Here is a 21,431-nt window from a genome sequence, read left to right on the forward strand (position 1 = left end):
TGTAATTCTTGTTTTCATGGTTAATGCAATATCCTGATGCAATATAACTTTCGCTGAAAGGCTTTTGATTCTGAATTTTATTTAGTAAAAATGCACTTTAATTTCAACAGATGTCTTTGGTTCTTTAACATCTACTTTTCATGCTAATTCTGTATTTCAGACAATGTAATGACAGCTGAAGAACAAATTAATATGGTCTGCTATAGGTTTAACTGACTGTGGAAAATTCTGTGAATGAATCAAATAGCAGTTTTTCTTCAGATTCTTTAAATTCAGGGAATCCCATTTCTAGTTTCCAAAAGGAGAAGTGAATCATTCTTCGTAGTGATTTAGCTGAATATGTTAAATCTGTGTATTAAATTTAACATGATACTGTATCTACAGTTAAAAAGGAATCGTATTTAGATAACAATTAAACTGAAATAGCTCACATTTCCCTCTTTAGATGACAATAGCAATTAAGAACTTACACAAAATGCTCTTTGCTTCATAATCTGGGAAATATTTACTCTCTCAGCTGGCAGACTAGTCATTTCTAATGTTTATGTTAATAGCAGGACAAATAAAGTTCCTGAAAGTACCATAAGTGTGTCTTTTAGTGTTTGGTGTCATTGACATATCAACAAGGAGCCTGAAGATGAGTAACACACCCACCTGTGTCAATGCCACAGATGATGACTTTGATGGTGATGAATAGATGGCACTTGAGCAACACACGAGCACCCCAGAGAAAGCACACAGCTTCTTTGCCTGCGTGCTTGTGTTCTGGGAAGGAGCAAATGAAATCATTCACAAATGAGGAATCCCTGGCACAGAATAGAATCAGGAAAGCTTTTTCTAGATGGAATTGTAAATGATGGACTGACTTGGATCCCAAAGATTGTCACCAAAAGATACATGCTTTTCTTACTGAAATAGGCACAAGAATTTTGCTAATTGTTGTGTTTTGCAATTACATAATTGATATTTAGGATTTAATTTTGAAAATATGTAATGACAACTTAATGAATTAGTAGGCTAAAGTACATAATGTTTTATCATACAATTATTCATCTTTGTAAGTGATGAATAAATAAAGTGGAACAATAGATCTGATATTTTGGCCATTTTATTGTCCATTTCTGGATTATGTGGGTCATGAGAGCTCCAGTGTGTTTCTAATATGTTGGAACTTTGCAATGAGAAAATTTCATTGGAAAATAGTGTTGGGAAGAGTGCTTCTCCGAGTTCCAAAGATTTCCTTCCTTCTGTAGTTTATATACACTGGATATTCAAAAAGCTAGTGAGAGTTCAACCCTGGGCTAGGAATCCTGAGATAATCCTGTTAGGTCTGCTCCTTGGAGATAAGGGTCAAGTATTAAGCAGGATTCTTACAATCTCCCTTCCTTTTAACAATCTCTTCAAACATTTTCCCCAGAAAAGTCTTTGCCTACAGTCATTCTCTTAGTATACCTTACCTAGAGGAAATGCTTTAGCTACAATAGTTTTGGGGCAAAAAGCTTAAAATTATTGGTGTTTCCGTTTCAAAACCCACATTTATCTTTAGCTCAAGCATGCTTTTCTCCAACTCTTAAATACAATACAAAAAGTGCATTTTACCTCAAAAGCCATTTAGGACTTATATATAGATATGTTAAAAAACAAAACAGAAAGTGAATTCGGTTCAATAAATACTAGTTGAGCACCTGTTCTGTGGCAAGCACAGTGATAGGTTATTTTGAGTGATATGCAAATTATCAAGGGATTTATCATTTATTTGCAGAGCAGAAAGACATGCAAACCCACTAATTTAACACATGGCTAATTGATAATAAAGCCATATTATAGTTTCTTTCCTCTCCTCAATAAACAGCAAACTCTTTGAGGGCAAGAGATGTTTGGAGTTTTCTTTGTTTGTTTATTTGGTTTTTTTATTAGTTTGTTTTTGAGACGGAGTTTTGCTCTTGTTGCCCAGGCTGGAGTGTAATGGCACAGTCAGCTCACCACAATCTCTGCCTCCCGGGTTCAAGCAATTCTCACGTCTCAGCCTCCAGAGTAGCTGGGATTACAGGTGCGTGCCACCATACCCAGTTAATTTTGTATTTTTAGTAGAGACGGAGTTTCTCCATGTTGATCAGGCTGGTCTCGAACTCCTGAACTCAGGTGATCTGTCCACCTCAGCCTCCCAAAGTGCTGGGATTACAGGTGTGAGCCACTGTGCCTGGCCTGTTTGTTTTTAATGCAAGATACTATCTCTAGTGCCTGCAGACATAGGATTCTCATAGGCAGAGAAGTGGTGGAGAGCTATTCTAGCCTGTGGGAGCAGTGTTAAAATTTAACACACATAATAGTACATTGGAATGGGACCGTGAGTTGGATAATCACTCTGAAGTAACTGGAACCAGGTTCCTAAGGGAAAGGGTTCTGGAGGTAGCATTGGGTCAATCCATGAAGGAAATTGAATGTAATCTTAAGGGATAAACAGAGATAGCACATTTCCCCATGCCTTTACTTTTATCTGTCATTTTCTTTAGTGTCCCTATCCCACCTTTATTTTCTCAGTCCTTTGGATAAGTTCCTGGACATGGTTTATTTTTGTGGTTGGATTATATGATAATGTATATCTTTTAGCAAATTATTCAAATACTATTTTGGGCTCCTGGGAGTGCCAAAATCTAATTAGATCTGCCACATTTTTTTTTTCTGCAAAAATGTATATTACAAAGGCTGTTTTTACCCTATAAAAATGTGTGATTTTCCATAGCTAATAGAAGAGAACCTACGTTTAAGAACCTACACTGATAACCAATTAGTACTGAGATTTGTGCGTATATAAACATAGTTCGTATGATGTATATACATTAATGTGTTTGCTATGGAAAAACATATGTCATAGTGTACATTTTTCCATTTAAATCATAGTTTAAAATATATACACCATTTGATTGATTATCCTGACTCTTCTTTTGCCAGTCTTCCCATGGCGTGAAAACAATTTATGACGGTGTTTGATTTAATTGAACCCACTTCTAAGAGAATGAGTGTTTTAATTTAAAATGTTGGGTATTTTTCCCCTGAATCTGAAGGCAGTTGGACTGATTTGCATTTCTTTCAGTTCGGAGTGTTGAGGGTAATATATTATGAAACATCTTTTTTCTTGATATGTATGCACATTAGTTTTCATTATTTCTATTTTAATCAATATCACAGATCATAGTTAGCACAGAGTTTTGTGCAAGGGGTATCCTCAAAACGTTTTTAGTAAAATTATCAGGCACACTAAATAGAAAATAAAACACAAAACTGGAGGAAAAGGGGAATTAAGACAGGCAAAGAAGAGATTCTAAGTTTTTGTATTTTCTTAAGCAGAGTAGGTATTCTGAATACAAATGTTTTAGAAGAGAATAAGCTCTAATAATTTTATGAGTTAAGCATTTTGCATTTTTGCATGGCTAGCTAAAATATAGGTATAGGACTTTAGATATTTATTTATTTTTCTATTATTCATTGGGAACCTGTATTGTAAGAGTTTGGGATACATCAGTATTTAAAATGAAAATACTTGCTCTTGTAGGCCTTATATTTAACATTTACTAGAAAAATATCATGCAAACCTTCTTATTCTATAAGTTTATTAAAAAATGAGCATGTATATTAATACATGTTTGTCTCACACATGTAATATTTTCACACTTTTATATCTGAAGCTATTATAGGCATTTAGGATAAGGTTTCATTTTTTATCATGGTAACTATATTTCAGATTATCTTTACATTTTCAAACTCCTTTGGCTAATTTCATGTTAGATTTCAATAGATCATCATTTGTTTTGTTACTAGTTTCTGTACTTGTTTTTAACCACAAAATCCGTGTAAGAGAAAAGTCTCGTCTTTGTTATTTGTTTGGTGTTTATTTTTGCTTATTTTATTAGTGTCATGTCTAATCCTTATTATCTCTATGGGATTTCCCCACCTAAACTATTCTAACTTTAGTTAAACTAGATAATATAACTTATAAATCTACTTAACCCAGAACACATAAATTGCTACATATTCACCTATGATACCATAAAATTGTCGAAAGGAAGAATTTAACCTCCTCTGAGGTTTCAAGAAAGTGCTCTTGAGGAAATGGACGTGTTGATAGAACCAGAGTGGGGGGGAGGAAAAGGAGGCAGCTATGCAAAGGTGTGTGCCTGTGGGTGCATGCCTATACAGATGTGCAAAGGGGCATTCTAATGCAGGTGGCCATATTTGAGATAGGTAAGCTTAAGGGAACAGGATAGATATGGGAAATTATGGAATATTTGTAGGTAACCCACAGTGAATCAGGTGAAGCTACTTGCAGGGGATGGGTAAGGACTAGAGTGAGCAGAGCCATCAGATAAGATAGGGCCTTACTGCAGTAAGGTGCATATGTAACTCAGTGGACAGTGAAGAGTCACTGCATATTTCCAGATCTGAGGGATTTGAACAGGAAAACTGCAGGTGGGAAGACCACCTAAGAGAGGTAATGAGGGGCTGGCAGTAAAAATAGAAAAAAAGAAAAAGAGTGAGAGACACTGTGAAGATGCATCAAAAGGAATTGAGCAACTCATTTGTTTTAAATGTATGGTACTGAACTAGCAATTTTGGTAAGGTTTTAATGGGGCAGAGATGTATTGGAAATGTGGCCAATGGGAAAGTGGGATGGATCCGAGAAGAGGTTTTTCAAGATCTTTGATCCTTTCTAACCTTTGTGTTGCTGCTTTGTAATCACAAATTCAGCTCTGGCCAGCAGGATTTGGGTTTAGACACAGTGGTGGTTAATCTTCAAAATACAAGTTGGTTTTGGTTTTTGAAACAGATTGATTTGCATTTTATCTTTAGTGTTGAAGACGTTTTAGTTCAATTATTCCACTTGTAGAGGCTACATCAGGTAGCAGTTAAGTGGGCAGCGTCCAGAGCCGAGTGATCAGATTCCAGCTGTTGACTTACTGGTTATGTGCCTTTTGTCATATTATTACTATCAATTGCTCTGTGTCTCGATTTCTTCATCCTCTAAGTGGGCTTCTATTAAGTAAGGTAACGGTGAGGATCCAAGAGTTAAAAACAGAATGTGCTTCTAACAATGCCTGGCACCTGAGAAGAATAAAATCAATGGCGTTATGATTTCTAAAAGGGAAAAACATCAAACGGTATGCAACCAGATGAATCAAAATCAATTTGGTTGTATTTTCTTGGAGTTAAAGGAGAAAAACATAATTTTACATTTTATGTGTGCTCCCTCATCCAAAATGAGGCATAATCCCAAAGGGGTCTCTTTGTGTATGCGTGAGGGTGCGTGTGAGTGGGTGGGTAGGTGGCTTCTCACTGCCTCACCTGATCTAGGTAATTCAACTCCAGAAGACATAGTAGCTCAAATAGAAGATTGCTTAGGAACAAGTGATGTCAGAACATAAAGGTTTTACAGAAAAATCGTCAATCACTAATATTCTCAGTATTTTTTCTTGACAAGAGAGTAATAAAAATTTCTTTTTCACAGTTTTTACTCTTTTTGCTTTTGTTCTCTTCTTTTCCATGCTACGTATTTTCAGTGAAGAGCATAAATAAAATACAGCAAAACTAAGAAAGAAGTCTTTAGTACTTAGCCCAGTCGCACAATAGTATTTTTTTTCCACTAGTACATATCTTAGAATTATGTGATTTGGGAAGTTATATGCTACAGAATAAGGAATATATGTAACACAATCCAATAATCACTTAGAAATTTATTTTTTAAATCCTACTCTTTTAAAAGCTTTCATATTCTAATATGGCTCGTCACACTGGCGTTGTGATGCTCTGCTGTTCATGCATTCTTTTCCAAAAGGATTTTTCCAATCTTATACCATCTATGAAGCAAGTCTATGTACAGTGGAGTCATGTCTCAAATGATCAGTTTTAAATGATGTGCATAGAAATAGATATTGAAATTCTTTGTAATTTCTTCAGGACTAATAAAGAGCTTAAGGATAGCTCTCAAAAAAATTTTTTTTGTCTTCACCGGTTTACAAGACCACAATTTTTCTATCGATTACAAGGTGCTAGGTTTCATTACTCAGTAATGGCCGACTGTTTTGACAGCCGGATTGCATTAGCATGGCCTATTCAGCTGTTGCAGAGAGATGCCAGTTGCCATGGTGAAGATTATGATGTCCCACATCCAATCTATCCCTGAGATGGGGATGGCTTTTGCAAAACCACACGCAAATATTTGTTTTCAAAGGTACAACTGACTCTTTGTGAAGCACTGGATTACTAGAGTGGATGTCTTTTCAATGAATCATCAAATGAGGATCTATTACTGCATGATTTCCCTTTTTGTTTAAATAAACTTCCACTGCCCTCTATCTCAATGTCCGTTGACAAAGAATCAGATTTCATATTGTACAATTTGACTGTCCTTTTTAGTTACACAAGTTAATGAGTTTATCTGTTTAACTTGTCTAATTTCTCTATTTGACTGCCTCAGAGCTGACCTCATATGCATGGGTTTGTTGTGTTTCCCCTGAGCTCAAAAGTAGAGTTTTCCATTTTCCTGTGGATAATGTCTAAGCAGCACAGATACTTCCGTGGAAATAACAATGACCCTTTGAACATTCAGGGGTGTTCTCTGAATTGGGGCTTTTCCTAAGAATATGTATCAAACATTAGAATGAATGTTTTTAAAATATAGGTATTTTTTGTTTTGTTTGTTTTTAATTTCGGGAATACTTGTCAACTTAAGTAAAAGGAGAACTCCATTAAAAAACCTTTTAATAAAATTTCTGAGAGTCACCAGTTTGCAAAACTCTTATACTGCCATCATGAGTGATATTTAAACTACATCATTTAAACTAATAATTAAACTGACAGCTTAATTAGTTTAATAGTTTTAATTAATAATTTAAATATACATATACTAGTTTTATAAAATGCCTGTTTCTGTGGCTTACTACTGCATTTCCTTTACCTTCTATAAATAGAATACTGCAGGTTTGATAAAACACAGAAGAATCTGAGAGACAAAATAAAATGTGCTACTTGTATAAAATGTCCTCTTCTGAAGAAAGAAAGAGAAACAGAAAAGTAAAAGGAAACTTGGTGACACATTGTGAGGCTTATGATAACTATGTTTGCCTTTCAGATCCCCAGCTCAAGGGTATAGTGACCAGGTTATATTGCAGGCAAGGCTACTACTTGCAAATGCACCCCGATGGAGCTCTCGATGGAACCAAGGATGACAGCACTAATTCTAGTAAGTGACAACCTCAGGTCACCAGTTACACAGTTGGTAGAAGATACACTGATACTTAAGTGACTTTTTAAGAATAATTTGCAAATTTTTGGTCATGTTGGTTCATCTTTACAAATGTGACACGCTAGAATGCCATTTACAATTTTATTTAAACTATGTGGATGAAAATATTAATGGAGCAACCAAAGAAAACTGGTTTAAAGATGATTATGTTACTATTTTTGTTTTTTATTCAAACAGTTGTCATACCCAGAAAAGTATTATTACTTTTAATCTTATTATTATAAAAGTTAAGTAAGCACACTAGTGTATTTAGGTAAAAATTAATTACATGTTTTCATTGGATATATTATTTTATCAGGCTCTGAAGTTCTTAATGATGCCTGTGGAAACTCATAATCTGCAAGGAATAGTTTTGTTTTGTTTTGTTTTACATAGTAGAAATATAATTTAAAATTATTTGCATTTAACAAAAAAACTTATAGAAAAAACATAAAGGTTGTGTACTTTGAAATTCATTGTGCAAAGTGTTTAACTACTTTACAGAATTGCATCTGTGATAATTTTTAATTAAAAAGCTACACATCTTCCATTGTATTAATGTCTGTGTTCTTTTTCCTATTTCTTTATGTATAACATGTCTCCGTCTGGTGCCTCTCCTTGCTCAACTGTCTGTGTTTTGCTCTCCCATTTTCTGTTTATATTGGCATTTGATTCATTTTTAATTTAGCATATTAGTTCCAAAATAAGCATACTTTTTACGGTTTGGGGGAGTTAGTGAAAAGCAAAACTGTTTTTATTAGAAATATTTAATCATAAGAAACATTACTGGTGGATCAAAAGTAGATATGAATTTTTTCATTAACATATCTCATATTCTTCACATGTAAACATCATTCCATGAAAAGAAGTGAGGATTTGAATAATACACATAATCAAATCAGAAGGCACTTCCTTTTTTATTTATTTTTATTTTATTCTATAGATTTTTATCAGCTCAATTTAAAATTCAGCTCTTCCTTTTTGAAATTCTAGTGATCAAATTGCCAGTAACACTGATTCTGACAGTAGTTAGTGATACAAAATAGATTATTTTTACATGTGGTTTTGCCATGTGAAATATCATTATTTTTCCAGCCATTGTGTTCACTTTTTATATTTTGTACATTGCTTCACTTTTTACTTTTTCTTCAATTCCTTTTCAATTTTTGTGTTTATCTACATTGTCCTCATCAATTCCTAACCTCTTTACTCTCTTTGTGTCTCATATCACCCTTTTTATTTTTAAATTTTTCCCTTTTATGTTTATTGGTTTACTTTTACTTTATTTCCTTTTTGATATAGGAAAAAAGAAGGTAAAACAATTCAGCTACAAAAGAAAGGTGAGGCGTTTTATGCCAAACATCATTTGTGCAGGTTTTGTTATTAGTTTGGACTTTCAAAGATAATTGGTACTTGACGATCTTTGACCAGCAAAAGATGTCAGTTTCTTATGGTTCAGGCTAATATATGTATCTCTGCTCAGTTTCTTTCCCCTTTAACTCCTTTTGCCGACAAAAACCATTTGCTGACAACAACCCTTTCCTTTGTCTTATGTGTTACTGTTGTGTAGGTCACAAAGTTTAGGGATTCATAATTTCTGATGTCTTCAGTGTTCTCAAATTTTGTTTGGCCTGGGAGGATTAGAACGTGATAACTGGATTCCCATAATTGTGCTCACTAGATGAGCTATGACACTCTGAAAGATTCATCAGACTAAAGACTGATGCCATTCATTTTATGACAAAAGTTTTCGAAACAGGGCATACACCATAGCTTCCTAAACATATTGCTTTATTGGACTACTTGAAAATAATTTCACTCAAAGGTTTTACATGTTTTTTCTCTAGCTTTTTTTCTTTGTGTAATTTTTGTAGTGCCAACCAAATTGGTTACCTCTAATGATAGGAATCAATATCATTTTGAGAAGTGTCTATTAGACATTGCCTTTTAAAAGCCAAACTGCTTCAGAATTGAATAAGCACTTTCTAAATATGGAAGTGCAGATTTATTATGTGCACACATACAGGTCTGGTTATCTGAATAACTTTAAAGACTAAACTGGAAAGCTGAGATACTAAAAAACACTCCACCTTCTGTTCTGTAAATGTATGGGGATTTTTTCCTTCTGTATCTGCATTAGAAGGAGCAAAAACTCAGAACGAATCTTGAAATTTCTTCTGACACTCTAAATGCTAGTGAGACACAGTCCTGAGAAGGAAGATGAGACAGGATCTCCTTTGTAAAAACAAATCAGAAGAAAATCATGCTCACACTCAAGGGGCTCAAATTCCTGTGCAAAGTTCTGGTTCACAGCTTTTCTGAGACATTAGATTGCATTTCAAGTGCACTGTAAGCCAGTTAGTTTAGTTTTGTTACTATTTCAACATTTGCAAAGAAATAAAGAAAAACAGTGGGTAAAATCAATGTTCCCTCCTCAAAAGATTCTACAAATTACATGACTGTAAAATTTAATACAATTGGCAGAATCTTAGCAGATTCATAAAAGTAATGGAAATTACTAATTAACTTCATTTTTATGTCCTCTGACCTATGTAAATTGCAAAACGGTGTTTCTTAGGATGAATTTAAAGACATTTCTTTTCTCTGGTTCATTTCAGTAGTCTCATGAATCTTATGAAAAATGTAAGCACTGAAAAATTCTTTAAAAATAGTGATGTGCTTTAGAAAGGCTGTCAGGTCCTACTTAGAGTACAGCTCTTTGGTTGTGAGGAGGGAGGTGATGTAATAATGCTATAATCATTCATAAAAATGTTTCCTTTTTTTTTATAACTCCCTGAATACAAACCATGGGTTTCCTAGTTATCCATAACTAGGAAAAATAATTTTTAAAAAACCCTAAAACTCACCCAGATAGCACTCTAAAAGTCACTAAATAACAAAATTGAAGGCTTGAACTTTCATATCTTCATGATTTGAGTTCAGTACATTTCCCACACTAAATATGAAATTATTTAGAATGAAAAAAAGACAGAACCATCCTGCTAAACTGCCTGCGTTAAAAATTTCAGATGAGGCCGGGCGCGGTGGCTCAAGCCTGTAATCCCAGCACTTTGGGAGGCCGAGATGGGCGGATCATGAGGTCAGGAGATCGACACCATCCTGGCTAACACAGTGAAACCCCGTCTCTAATAAAAAAAAAATACAAAAAACTAGCCGGGCGAGGTGGCGGGCGCCTGTAGTCCCAGCTACTCGGGAGGCTGAGGCAGGAGAATGGCGGGAACCCAGAAGGCGGAGCTTGCAGTAAGCTGAGATTCGGCCACTGTACTCCAGCCTGGGCGACAGAGTGAGACTCCGTCTCAAAGAAAAAAAAAAAAAAAAAAAAAAATTCAGATGAATTAAGAGGAGGGAAAAAGACCCACTGGTAGATGAACCTTGGTGCCTCTGTTCTCCAAGGGTTTCCAGTCTAAGATCTATGGATCTCTGGGAAGGAAAAGTAGCACAAAAATCATGGATGATGGGTAAATGATTCTGGTGGAGAAAATGCTATAGCAAGTCGACTGCTTATTATTGACTACCATAATAATGGAAAGATCTTTCACAAAACGAAGTGAGCACCTAGGTAACCTCGTTACCACTCTCAATTTCGGAGGTTTATTTCTTTAAAATTCTTCTAAACATCAGCATCCCCATGAACTATGGTATCTTATTAGTGGGTGATTTTTCTTTTCCCCCACTTTCCTTTTGGGGATGCCATGGATTTTTTCTGTGCTCTTAAACTTCATTGTTCCTATTGACAGACAATAGCTGCTACAAGCAGAACAGGACTCTACAGGTATCAATACGCTATTAGCTATGGGAATGTTAAAACCTCAAAAGTCCCTCTCACCTTAGAAATTCTCAACCTCTCAACCTGGTAACTTGATGTATAACATACTTCAATCACTCAGTGGACACCACCCCACAGGCTTTAGAATGTCAGTTCTCACCTTAGTTGTATATTGGGGTCATTTGAGGAGCTTTCAAAAAAATTCCTTCTGTCCTAAACCCATTTCCAGTGATTGTGATTTAGTAGGTATGGGGTTGAACCTGGTTCAGCTAGTTTTAATGTGCGGCCAGAGTTAAAAATCACTGTTACATGAAGAACCGGAGTGTTCCACGAATGAACAGAGTCGCAAAAACATCTTCGTTATTCTTACTCCCCTAGGCTTTGTGACATTGCCTTATAATTATGTAAGAAACAGAGTGGAGAAATAAAATTGTATCTCAATTAATGTGGGTATCTGTGGTTTTAATTAGCACTGGTTCCATCATGGTCAGCTCTGAATGGTTCTCCACATTTTAGTGTATATAAGCATTCACTTTCCACTATCATTCTGTAAATTATAATACCTTGTATTTTATTTTTATTTATTTATTTATTTATTTATTTTTGAGACGGAGTTTTGCTCATTGCCCAGGCTAAAGTGCAATGGCACGATCTCGGCTCACCACAGCCTCCACCTCTCAGGTTCAAGTGATTCTCCTGCCTCAGCCTCCCGAGTAGCTGGGATTACAGCCATGTGCCACCATGTTCGGCTAATTTTGTATTTTTAGTAGAGATGGGGTTTCACCATGTTGGTCAGGCTGGTCCCAAACTCCTGACCTCAGGTAATCCACCTGCCTTGGCCTTCCAAAGTGCTGGGATTATAGGCGTGAGCCATCACACCCAGCCAATACCTTGTGTTTTATAATTCAGATCCCAACCAAAACCCAAGGGAAAAACACTAGTATTTTTTTCAGTATGATCATTTTAAACTATCTTGTATAATTTTTCTGGTTCCCATAACCACATCATTTTGTGAATTCATGATCTGTTTGTTTTCTGTATCAAATACGTGGCACCTACAAATATCATTCGGAGTGTGTGAAAGTTAGAAGTGGAAAGTTAGAATAATTATGTTCGAATTAATTAGGTTAGTGTAGCTCGTGTGGACAGGCGTATGGTTATGGTTTCCCTCCAAAATTTTGTACATAAATCAGGAATTATTCTATGGTGTCCATTCTTTCAAGATGTAAGGGAGATGGTACAGTTCAGGTATTCTAAACAGGAGTGAATATAGCCATCTTCCACCAAGAAGGAATACTGAGAGTTGCCAACTAGCACAGGTAGCTCCCAGTACTCAACAACTCCACATCTATATTTAATATTAAATAATGGAAATGAGGAAAAAACTAATTCTTTCATAAGAATAACATAATCCCCTAAAATCCTATAGCAGAAAATCTGATATTAGTTTACATGGAGAAACTAATATCCAACTAACCATAGATGCCCCTGAGTATTTTTCCAGGGATAATATTCATGGCCCTGGCCTGAGGTTTTCCTTCTGTATTTATGTAGTACAGACCTCTTGGGATCTTGAGAACTGTAGCATATAATAATCAAAAGAGAGGGTGTAATTTTCTTCAACCTATTAAGAGGAAACATGTCCCTGAGAATTAAATAGAACATAATTTGTAAAGTTTGTTTTTAATTATGTTCTACTTAGACCCTTGGAATGAAGTCCAAATTGCTCACATTTTTCAAATGATTTGCTTTTGTGCAATAGAGAGCCTGAGTTTGGATATTGTACTTACCCATTTACGTCACTATTTTAGTATTTTCATTTCCTGTTCTGTCCTGCTTAGAATTAGACTTAGTTAAGAAGGACTTGAGTAGCAGCAGATAACCTCACTGTAAATAATTAATAGTTCTCTTACAAATTTATCTATAATAAAATCTCCAAAATCATCAAGCAGTTATCTCTAAGAATGATGCTAGAAGACCTACTAAACATTCAACATGTAACACTGCCATGGAAATGCGTTAAAGGGATATTAAGTTTTTTAATGTTTTAACATTGCTATCTGCACCATGCAAAAATACATAAAATGCTTTTAACGATTTATCAATGGAGAAGAAACAAAACATGGAAACACAAATGAGTAGTCTCTCTGACATTTGCATGCCATTCAGTTTTGATTAGTTCTTTCTAAATTTAGCTCATTGGCAGGTGCACTTCTTTTCCTGGCTTTGCTGGCATATCATGTTGGTTCTACCACAGTCATTTAGTTTTGGCATCACCTGTTTAACTTCTGGCCTGATCTCATTGCGGTGACAAATCACACTTTCTGTGTAGAGGGTTGGAATAAACACTTAACTTGGACTTTTAAAATTCTGCTCTTTGAGAGACTTCACAGTTGATTTCTTTTGGTATCTAATGGTGTCAGAGACAATGTTTCTAGAGGCATGATTACAGGCTTGATTCTGTTTATTATCGCATCAGTTCTTCAGAATGCTGTCAGCAAGACTGCTAACATTTAAAGACTGAAGCTGAAGTACTCATTTTATCCATAGCAGAAACCTCTTACTTATAAAGCGAAATATAAATTATTTAATTGGAATTTCTTGGAAAGTATCGGCAAAGATGATGTTTCTTAAATAAAATGAATCAGAAAGAAAAGATTGCACTGTGCCCTGCTTCTTCCTGCCCATTCATGATAGACCATGTTTATCTTCACAGCGCTCTTCAACCTCATTCCAGTGGGACTGCGTGTTGTTGCCATCCAGGGAGTGAAAACAGGGTTGTATATAGCCATGAACGGAGAAGGTTACCTCTACCCATCAGTAAGTAAGATGCCAAAGATCTTGGCCATTCGTTCAATGCATGTAAAATAACAATGGCAGCAACAACAAAAAGAAAGTTCTGTGTCTATTGTTTCTGCCAGTTTTTGCCTTTAGTATTCGATCTTTGCGAGAATGCTTAGAAGCTGCTTATTTATCATTCATCAGTGTTTAGTATGTTTAGTAATATGAGTTTATCTAAAGGAAGTGTAATACTATGTCTTAAACAGCGATTTTGCCATAGTTTAAAAAGCAACCTAGTTTACATGTGAATCTAATCTTTTGTATTTCTAGTTAGAGTTTCTTGTACATTTTTTAAAAGAAACAATATGCATTCTAAAAAGAGAGAAGAAGGAGAGTGTTTTTAAAATAAGAATTCAAAGTGTGTGGATATTTTTTTGAAAAAATAACTACTTATAATATTGAAATGCGTATCCTTTGCAAGCCTCTGTGTTTTGTGGTAATATTTATTGGAAGCTGAGCACTTTTCTAGCCATATGGCCTCTTCTGAAATATTTTCTATTTACAACTAAATTGCACTCAGATATGCTGTATTCATGCATATAATGAATGTAGTTAGAATTCATTTCTGCCACAGGTTTGAGCAGTAAAGACTCTAGTTAAAGGTGCTTTTTTCTATTATCCCTTGAGCAAAAATCGATGAAGTTTTAAATGCATTAAAATATGCTCTTACGTGTCATCCTCATGTAAATTCTTTAAAACTCTGTCATTGTTAAATATCACCACCAACAAAACTATAGGTAAACATACACACACATTTCGTGTGTGTGTGTGTGTGTGTGTGTGTGTGTGTGTGTGTGTGTGTGTATCTTAAACAGAAACATTCTCCAGGGGGCCTCCCAGAAAATGTAATCTATTTTCTTCAGTCAATTTGGGAAATCCTAACACAGGGAAATGAAGTTTGAGCTGCGGATTCCCTTCATGGTGAGCTCAAAAGTGCTGGCTCTTCTTACTCTTGAGCCTTCAATCTGAGTTCCCTGAAGGGTGTCCCCGCACGCAGAACCGGGTCCCACATTATGCAAATTGTGTTCTCTAGCGCAAGATAAATATGCAGCATGTTGCCAGCAAGATCAAGCTAGAATTCCCTATGCTCCCTTTAGAAAAAATTAAATACAAAAAGGATCACTTCCTAGAGATACTTTATTTTCAGATACAACTCAATCTTGTTGATTTAGAATTTGCTCCGTTATTTTTGTTTCTTTATTTTCTTCCCAAGCAATATTTTAGGGGCCTGAACATCATTAGATGCAGTGTCTGCTGTAGCTTCTAGTTCTACTTTCTGTTAATAATTACATCACAGTGCTATACTCTGATACATATGCTGATGACAGGGAAATTGAAGTGTTTGTCTTATCTTTGTGCTGCTGAGAGAGTTGCTTTTCATTTGTTTATTTTTATGTTTTGTCATGACGTTGTAAATGTATGCCATTCTTTTTTATTTATTTATTTATTTTTTTTTCTGGAAGCTTTTTTTTTTATTATTATACTTTAAGTTCTAAGGTACATGTGCATAATGTGCAGGTTTGTTACATATGTATACTTGTGCCATGTTGGTGTGCTGCACCCATCAACTCGTCAGCACCCATCAATTCATCATTTATATCATGTATAACTCCCCAATGCAATCCCTCCCCCCTCCCCCCTGCCCATGATAGGCCCCAGTGTGTGATGTTCCCCTTCCCGAGTCCAAGTGATCTCATTGTTCAGTTCCCACCTATGAGTGAGAACATGCGGTGTTTGGTTTAAAAGGTGGCACATATACACCATGGAATACTATGCAGCCATAAAAAAGGATGAGTTTGCGTCCTTTGTAGGGACATGGATGCCATTCTTTTTTAAAGGTAGGGTATATCATTCTGAGTATGTGTCTAAGCCTAAGTTAAAAGTACTGATTATGCTTGGTGCAGGCTAAGCATCAGGAATAGAAACAAGAAATGCGTTAACTGCCAAGTCTGGTCTCCCGCATTTTGAATACGGTTTCTGCACGCAGGAATCAGATCTCATGAGGGTCACTGAGGGCAATAGCATTTGCCCAGGGTGAGTCCCAGGGACGATTTCAGCTTGTTACTGGGTGTGTTGTTCTCTCCTCTCCTCCTTCCTTCTGATTCTCCAGTTGCTTGGCTTCCAGGCCTCCCCTTCGGTGTCTTTATTCTCTGACTTACAGATGTTGGTTTTCTCTTCTTCCCATCCTTGACTCCTTGTTCTGAACCCAAAGTCTGGTAAGAGACACAGTTTACTCAGACCCTACCCTAAGAGATCTCCTCTGCCTAGGCCAGGCCCCTGTACGCTTTAGCCCCTTTGGAAAGAGGACTTAGATAAAAACCAAAAGCAATTATGAATCTGTATTAGTACCTCCTAATTAAACTGCTCTGTTTATTTCAACGTAAAAAATTTTGAACTTCAAGTATTTCAGTACAAATAATGTTTATCTGCAAGTATTTATTCCATAATTTGTTACTGAGACCCTACTAAAATAGTAATGTAGAGCACAATATAGCAATTGTTACCCTATATAATAATAATAGCTATTCCTATACAATAACAATTGTGGTGATATTTGTACAATCCACTCTGCCTAGCACTGTTCTAAGCACTTTACCTGATTTAGCTCATTTAATTATCCCAATAACCTTTTGTAAGCAAATATTATTAAAATAAGGACACTGATATACAGAGAGTGTAAGAATCTGTCCAGAGACACTCGGGTAGCAGATAGAAAAGATAAGATTGGAGCATAGTTAGTATGACTCATTAGCTTACATTTTTAACTGTTTTATTGTACTGCTTTTATGTGCCAGACATTTTTTCATAATACGGTCTGACACCTTTTCTAACAAGAAGTTATAAACACATTATGATGTAATGAAAAACTTTAGGGAATTGTTACCTAGGGAATAAACTGTATTTCAGTGAAATTATTGAGAAGTATAATTTCAAACATAATCTGTTTCCTTTAAAGATTTTTGAGTAAAAATTAAAATCATAGAAAATTTGTCAAGAAAAAGTTTGATATTATATAAGGGATATTAAATATTTTTAATATTTATTACATTTAACGTTTGAGCTTTAAGTTTTAAAAGCCATGAGAAAAGTTGTTAACTAAGAAGTTTTGAACTAAAATGAGTACATTTTTGAAAAAATGACAACTCCAGTCAAGCTCAGATTTAACGAAAGAAGTTAATGGAGATTTGAATTTGAGAAATAAATTCATCCATTTTAAGCTATGCCAATTTTTAAAAAAATTAATTTAATTTTTGTGCAGTGTAAACTAATGTCTAATATGGAATTGATTTTTTTTGAAGATCCATAGGTTTAGATGTAGTCAGTAAAATACTAAGGTCATTTCAGTTGAATTCTGGTGAATGAATAGCACAACGGTGATTTGACTTGAGGTGTATCTTCCTCTATTTTTGTTTCAGGAAGTAACTTTCATAGTCCTTTGCTATCCAAATAAGATATTTAATGTGTCAGATAATTCCATCTTCTGGAGACAGAAAAAAAGTACTTGACTGAGATGTAAGTTCCCATTTCCAGTGCTAAAGGTGCCTTTTCTCTGGGGGATTTTTCTTCAATATGACAATAGTTATTTCTTTTGTGGTCCTAATGATTGCAATATAGTACTTGATATTGTGTTACAGGAGATTTAATGTCAGATACAAGCCGTTTGATTGAAGGTACAGTGTGGGCTACAAGGACACAGAACAGAAACTGGCAGAGTAATAATTCTACCAAAAATTAGACAGTTTAAAATGATATTTGTGAACAGAAATGTGCTCTAACCACCTATAACTATTTCTAGTGCTGAGAGAAGCAGTCAAGTTTTTTGTTTGCTTGTTTGTTTTCCAAACCTGTGACTTTTGAAAGACTAACAAAATCCTCCATAGAAAGCCAAGGTTTGGAATGTAAATTGTAAACAATAAGGAAAAACTGGGAATGAAAGGAAAACGTCATTCATCATCAGGGCAGGGATAAAGGATAGTTGAAGTGAGAATGTGTTTCTGGCATAAGAAAGATGGAGAAGAAAAAGAAGGATGGAAGAGAGACTAATAATACAGTGAATAGATCTCTGGGCTTTATTCCAAATACCTGGGTCCTGGATCTGACAATCAATACCTGTGTTAAAACTTCCTAATCTCCCCTAGTCTGTCCCCTCATCTGTCAGATTACAAGATTTCTCTTGAATCCTTCAAGTTAATTGTGGGGTTTAGAATTCTGGTTTTAGTCTGATTGATTTTTCTGAATGATAAGGTAATTTTACATAAAATGCATAAAGATTCATTATTGGTATATTATCACAGGCTGGCATTTATGAGAATGTTATTTTCCTCCTGGTACCATAAATGCTTCCATGTTCTAGGTGCAGGCATCTGGGCAGTCATAAGTGCCAGTGTTCTCCTGAAATTAGCATCTCATCTGGGTCTTTTGACCAGATTGTATAAGTGGAGAGAAAGATAATCCCTTTTCATGTTAATTTTAAAAAGAAACAAGGAAAGTGCACGGCTACCATGTTTTGCAAATATTAGGGCTCATGCGAATCACCTGGAAAGCCAAGAAAAGTATAGATTTCTTGGATCACCCTCTAGATATTTTAGTTCAGTGGGTCTAATGGGAGGCCCAAGAATCAACAGTTTTTAAGGGTCACCCTCCGTCACTTCTGCTGGTTGTTCTAAAGTTACTATTTCAACCATGGACAACCACACAACAAGCATTGCTGCAATGGTCTCTGGGGGAGATGGTGATAATGTTAGACCAAGGTGATGGTAACAGAGTTGTGAAAATCAGTAAATGGACTACCCAGGCACTGAAACTAAATATTTGGATTTTCTAACTTTTCTACCACTAAGCTGAAGTTTACAGAAGTTTGAAAGCAGACCAGCATACTTCTTCACTTACACAACAACCCAGAACTTCTGGAGTAGGGGCTGGTCACCTCTCTGGGCTGGCATTACCTCTCCTACCTATCGATACAGGATGAGTATGTATATATGTGTGTTACTTATTCAAGGAAAGCAAGATAAATGCTATGTATTCCTCAATAAGCATTTTCAAGGTCCTCAAAGTCTTATGCATTCTACGTAAGATAAGTGTTCTGATACCATATCTTTCAGGAGCATTTTCAAATGAGCGTCTTCTACAAAAGTGGTTTCACCTGCCCTCCTCTGTGCCAGCAGTCTTCTCTTATTGATGTGTCCTGAGTTGTGTTTCTGTCTGTCCTTAGCTTTCCAAGGGCACCCAGGCATGAAAGCATCCAAGCTACCCACCTCATCCTTCCATGCACTGTTCATCTTCTTGCAGGATCCATAATTCTAGCAAAACAAGGTGAAACAATGTTATTTTCCTCTTGACATTTATTCCTCTGTTCATTGCTCAAGTTTAGGGTATAGAAATACAACTACTCTGTGTTATCAGTGTGGTACCTATCATCCTTCAGAGTCTTTCTATTCTTCCCTAAGAGTTACACACCCAAAGACATAGATGTCCTTCACCTGTAAGTCCACACCCATGGAGTATTGCGTGAATTCATCGCCCATCCCTGGCAACTGTCCTGTCTCTGAGTAACACTTTTACATGCCTATTCTCATAAAAATGTCCGCTATTTACTCAGGCATTGGCAGGGCTTCCTATTCCTCCTCCCCCAGGTTTTATGTGTATTTGTTTTGTTGTTGTTGTTGTTTGCTACCAGGCAGCGCATGTGCTTAATCGAATAAACTGAGCTCCAGTGGCCATCACTGGCCATCAACATCCATCGCAGGCAAACCAAGGACCTTGGCAGCATTTGAGGGTTGCTCATCCTGGGGAAGAGCCTTTCATTCTCCCTGGTAACCCTGAGGCAAAGCTATACCAAGTTCATCTAGTTACACACAGGTGCCCCTTCAAGAATCGAAATTCCTCTATTCTTCGTCTTTCATTCTTCATCTCTCTGAACAGGTTGGTTTCTTTATCATATTTTAAATTTGAGGTGATTATTAATCTCTCCAATTATTATAACAATCTATGACACTATGCATGTTTTTCTGCACAAACAATATCTAACACTTTCTGAGGATATATATACACATATACACACGTATATAATTCCTATATGTATGTGTATGTTTCATTGGAATTATGCATTCTGCTCAAATTATATGTACACTTATCCCATGATTATGAGTGTTTCTGTTCATATTAGTAAAATGTTAAATAACAGCTTTAACATTTGCACATACTTTAAAGCTTTACTTGTTACATTTTTAAATTTTTTCTTTTTGTTTTTTTTATAAAGCTTTTCTGTGACTTCTTTCACTTTACACTTCAGTTGGATATATCTGCCAGGTTGAAATGGCTATTATCCTTTCTTGGTATCTTGGCTAAGACAATTTATAGTAATAATAAAGCAAGTATGATACTTCAGCTGATTTTCCCTCTAATGCTAATTTCAACATCCAGCATTCATGTAATTCCCATGACATTGAATATTGATGCACAGAATGTAATTGGTTATGTCCAAGAATGCCATTATCTACCTAGGTTCACTAACTGGAAAGAAAAAGAATTTGAGAAACAAATACAGGTAGTAAACTACATTTAACTAATTATAAATCATCTTTTGGATATCCAATTTTGTACTTGTTAGGCTGAAGCTAGATAACAGAGGCAAATTACTTTGATACTATTCAGATTCCAGTGACATTTTATGGAATATAAAGAAACAAAGACATTGGAGTGGATAGTGAAAAAGATACGGACAGCCTAAGAAAAAGAAGGATAAATATAAAGCAAAGGAGATAATAGAACAGCAGTAGTCAGATGCGTTGGCAGCATGGTGGAAAGAAAAGAGAAAAGAAAGGTAAGGAGAGAGGATGGGAGGATGAAAATGGAAGGAAATGAAGAAAATCCATCACAAGAAGAGAAAGGGAAACCTTGTTTTCCGCTCACTCCACCATGTTCCTGGAGTCTACCTGACTCCTGATTCTAACTGTCTACATGGTGTGGAAAACAAAACCATCCTTCTTAAAGCCCAACCCAGTCTCCTACCATACCAAAATTACCCGATCTGTTATAGCCCTTTGGCCACGTTCACCTATTTCCCCATCCTGAAAGTCTTCTTCTAGAGTGATGGCTATGCTTGCTTCATGTGAATTTCAGGCAAAACAAAGAACGAACAAACAAACAAAACACTATGATCATAGTTAACTTCCAGAGGATTTCACTGGTGACAGTGAGAATGAGTGGAAAGGGATGTCAGCAGTATCTAAAATCTACTGTAATCGTCGAAATGAGGATAGGTGGAAACTTGAATTAAGAAAGCAAACTAAGTAAGACTTGAAAACTACAAAACATTTGTCGTTGTATTTTCTTGGCTTGTTTTTGGATAATGTGTGTGTGTGTGTGTTGTGGGGGCAGGGGTTCTGTGTGATCTGACTGCCTTTAGGTGAGACATGCACTCTACTGCAGCCAAATGGTAACCACTCCTTAATTTTAGAAAGGGAAGACACCACACACACAGGCTCCCTTTGTTTCTATACATATGTTGACTTTGTTTAT

The 21,431-nt window shown here is 35.8% G+C and overlaps 1 protein-coding gene across 5 annotated transcripts in view; it reads left to right on the forward strand.

Annotated features, from left to right (window-relative positions):
* Positions 1 to 21,431, forward strand: part of FGF14 (fibroblast growth factor 14) — a 680,734-nt gene that overhangs the window by 516,791 nt on the left and 142,512 nt on the right. For 4 of the 5 annotated variants that reach the window (XM_023218008.3, XM_023218004.2, XM_023218007.3 and 1 more), the window contains 2 exons: positions 7,127 to 7,237; positions 13,783 to 13,886. In XM_023218008.3, coding sequence (XP_023073776.1) covers positions 7,186 to 7,237; positions 13,783 to 13,886 — 156 coding nt within the window. In that variant the 5' untranslated portion in view covers positions 7,127 to 7,185. The remainder of the gene's footprint in view (positions 1 to 7,126; positions 7,238 to 13,782; positions 13,887 to 21,431) is intronic. The other variant, XM_023218006.2, reaches the window with a different exon arrangement.

This window comes from Piliocolobus tephrosceles, chromosome X, assembly GCF_002776525.5.
Source record: "Piliocolobus tephrosceles isolate RC106 chromosome X, ASM277652v3, whole genome shotgun sequence".
NCBI classification, from domain to species: Eukaryota; Metazoa; Chordata; class Mammalia; order Primates; family Cercopithecidae; genus Piliocolobus; species Piliocolobus tephrosceles.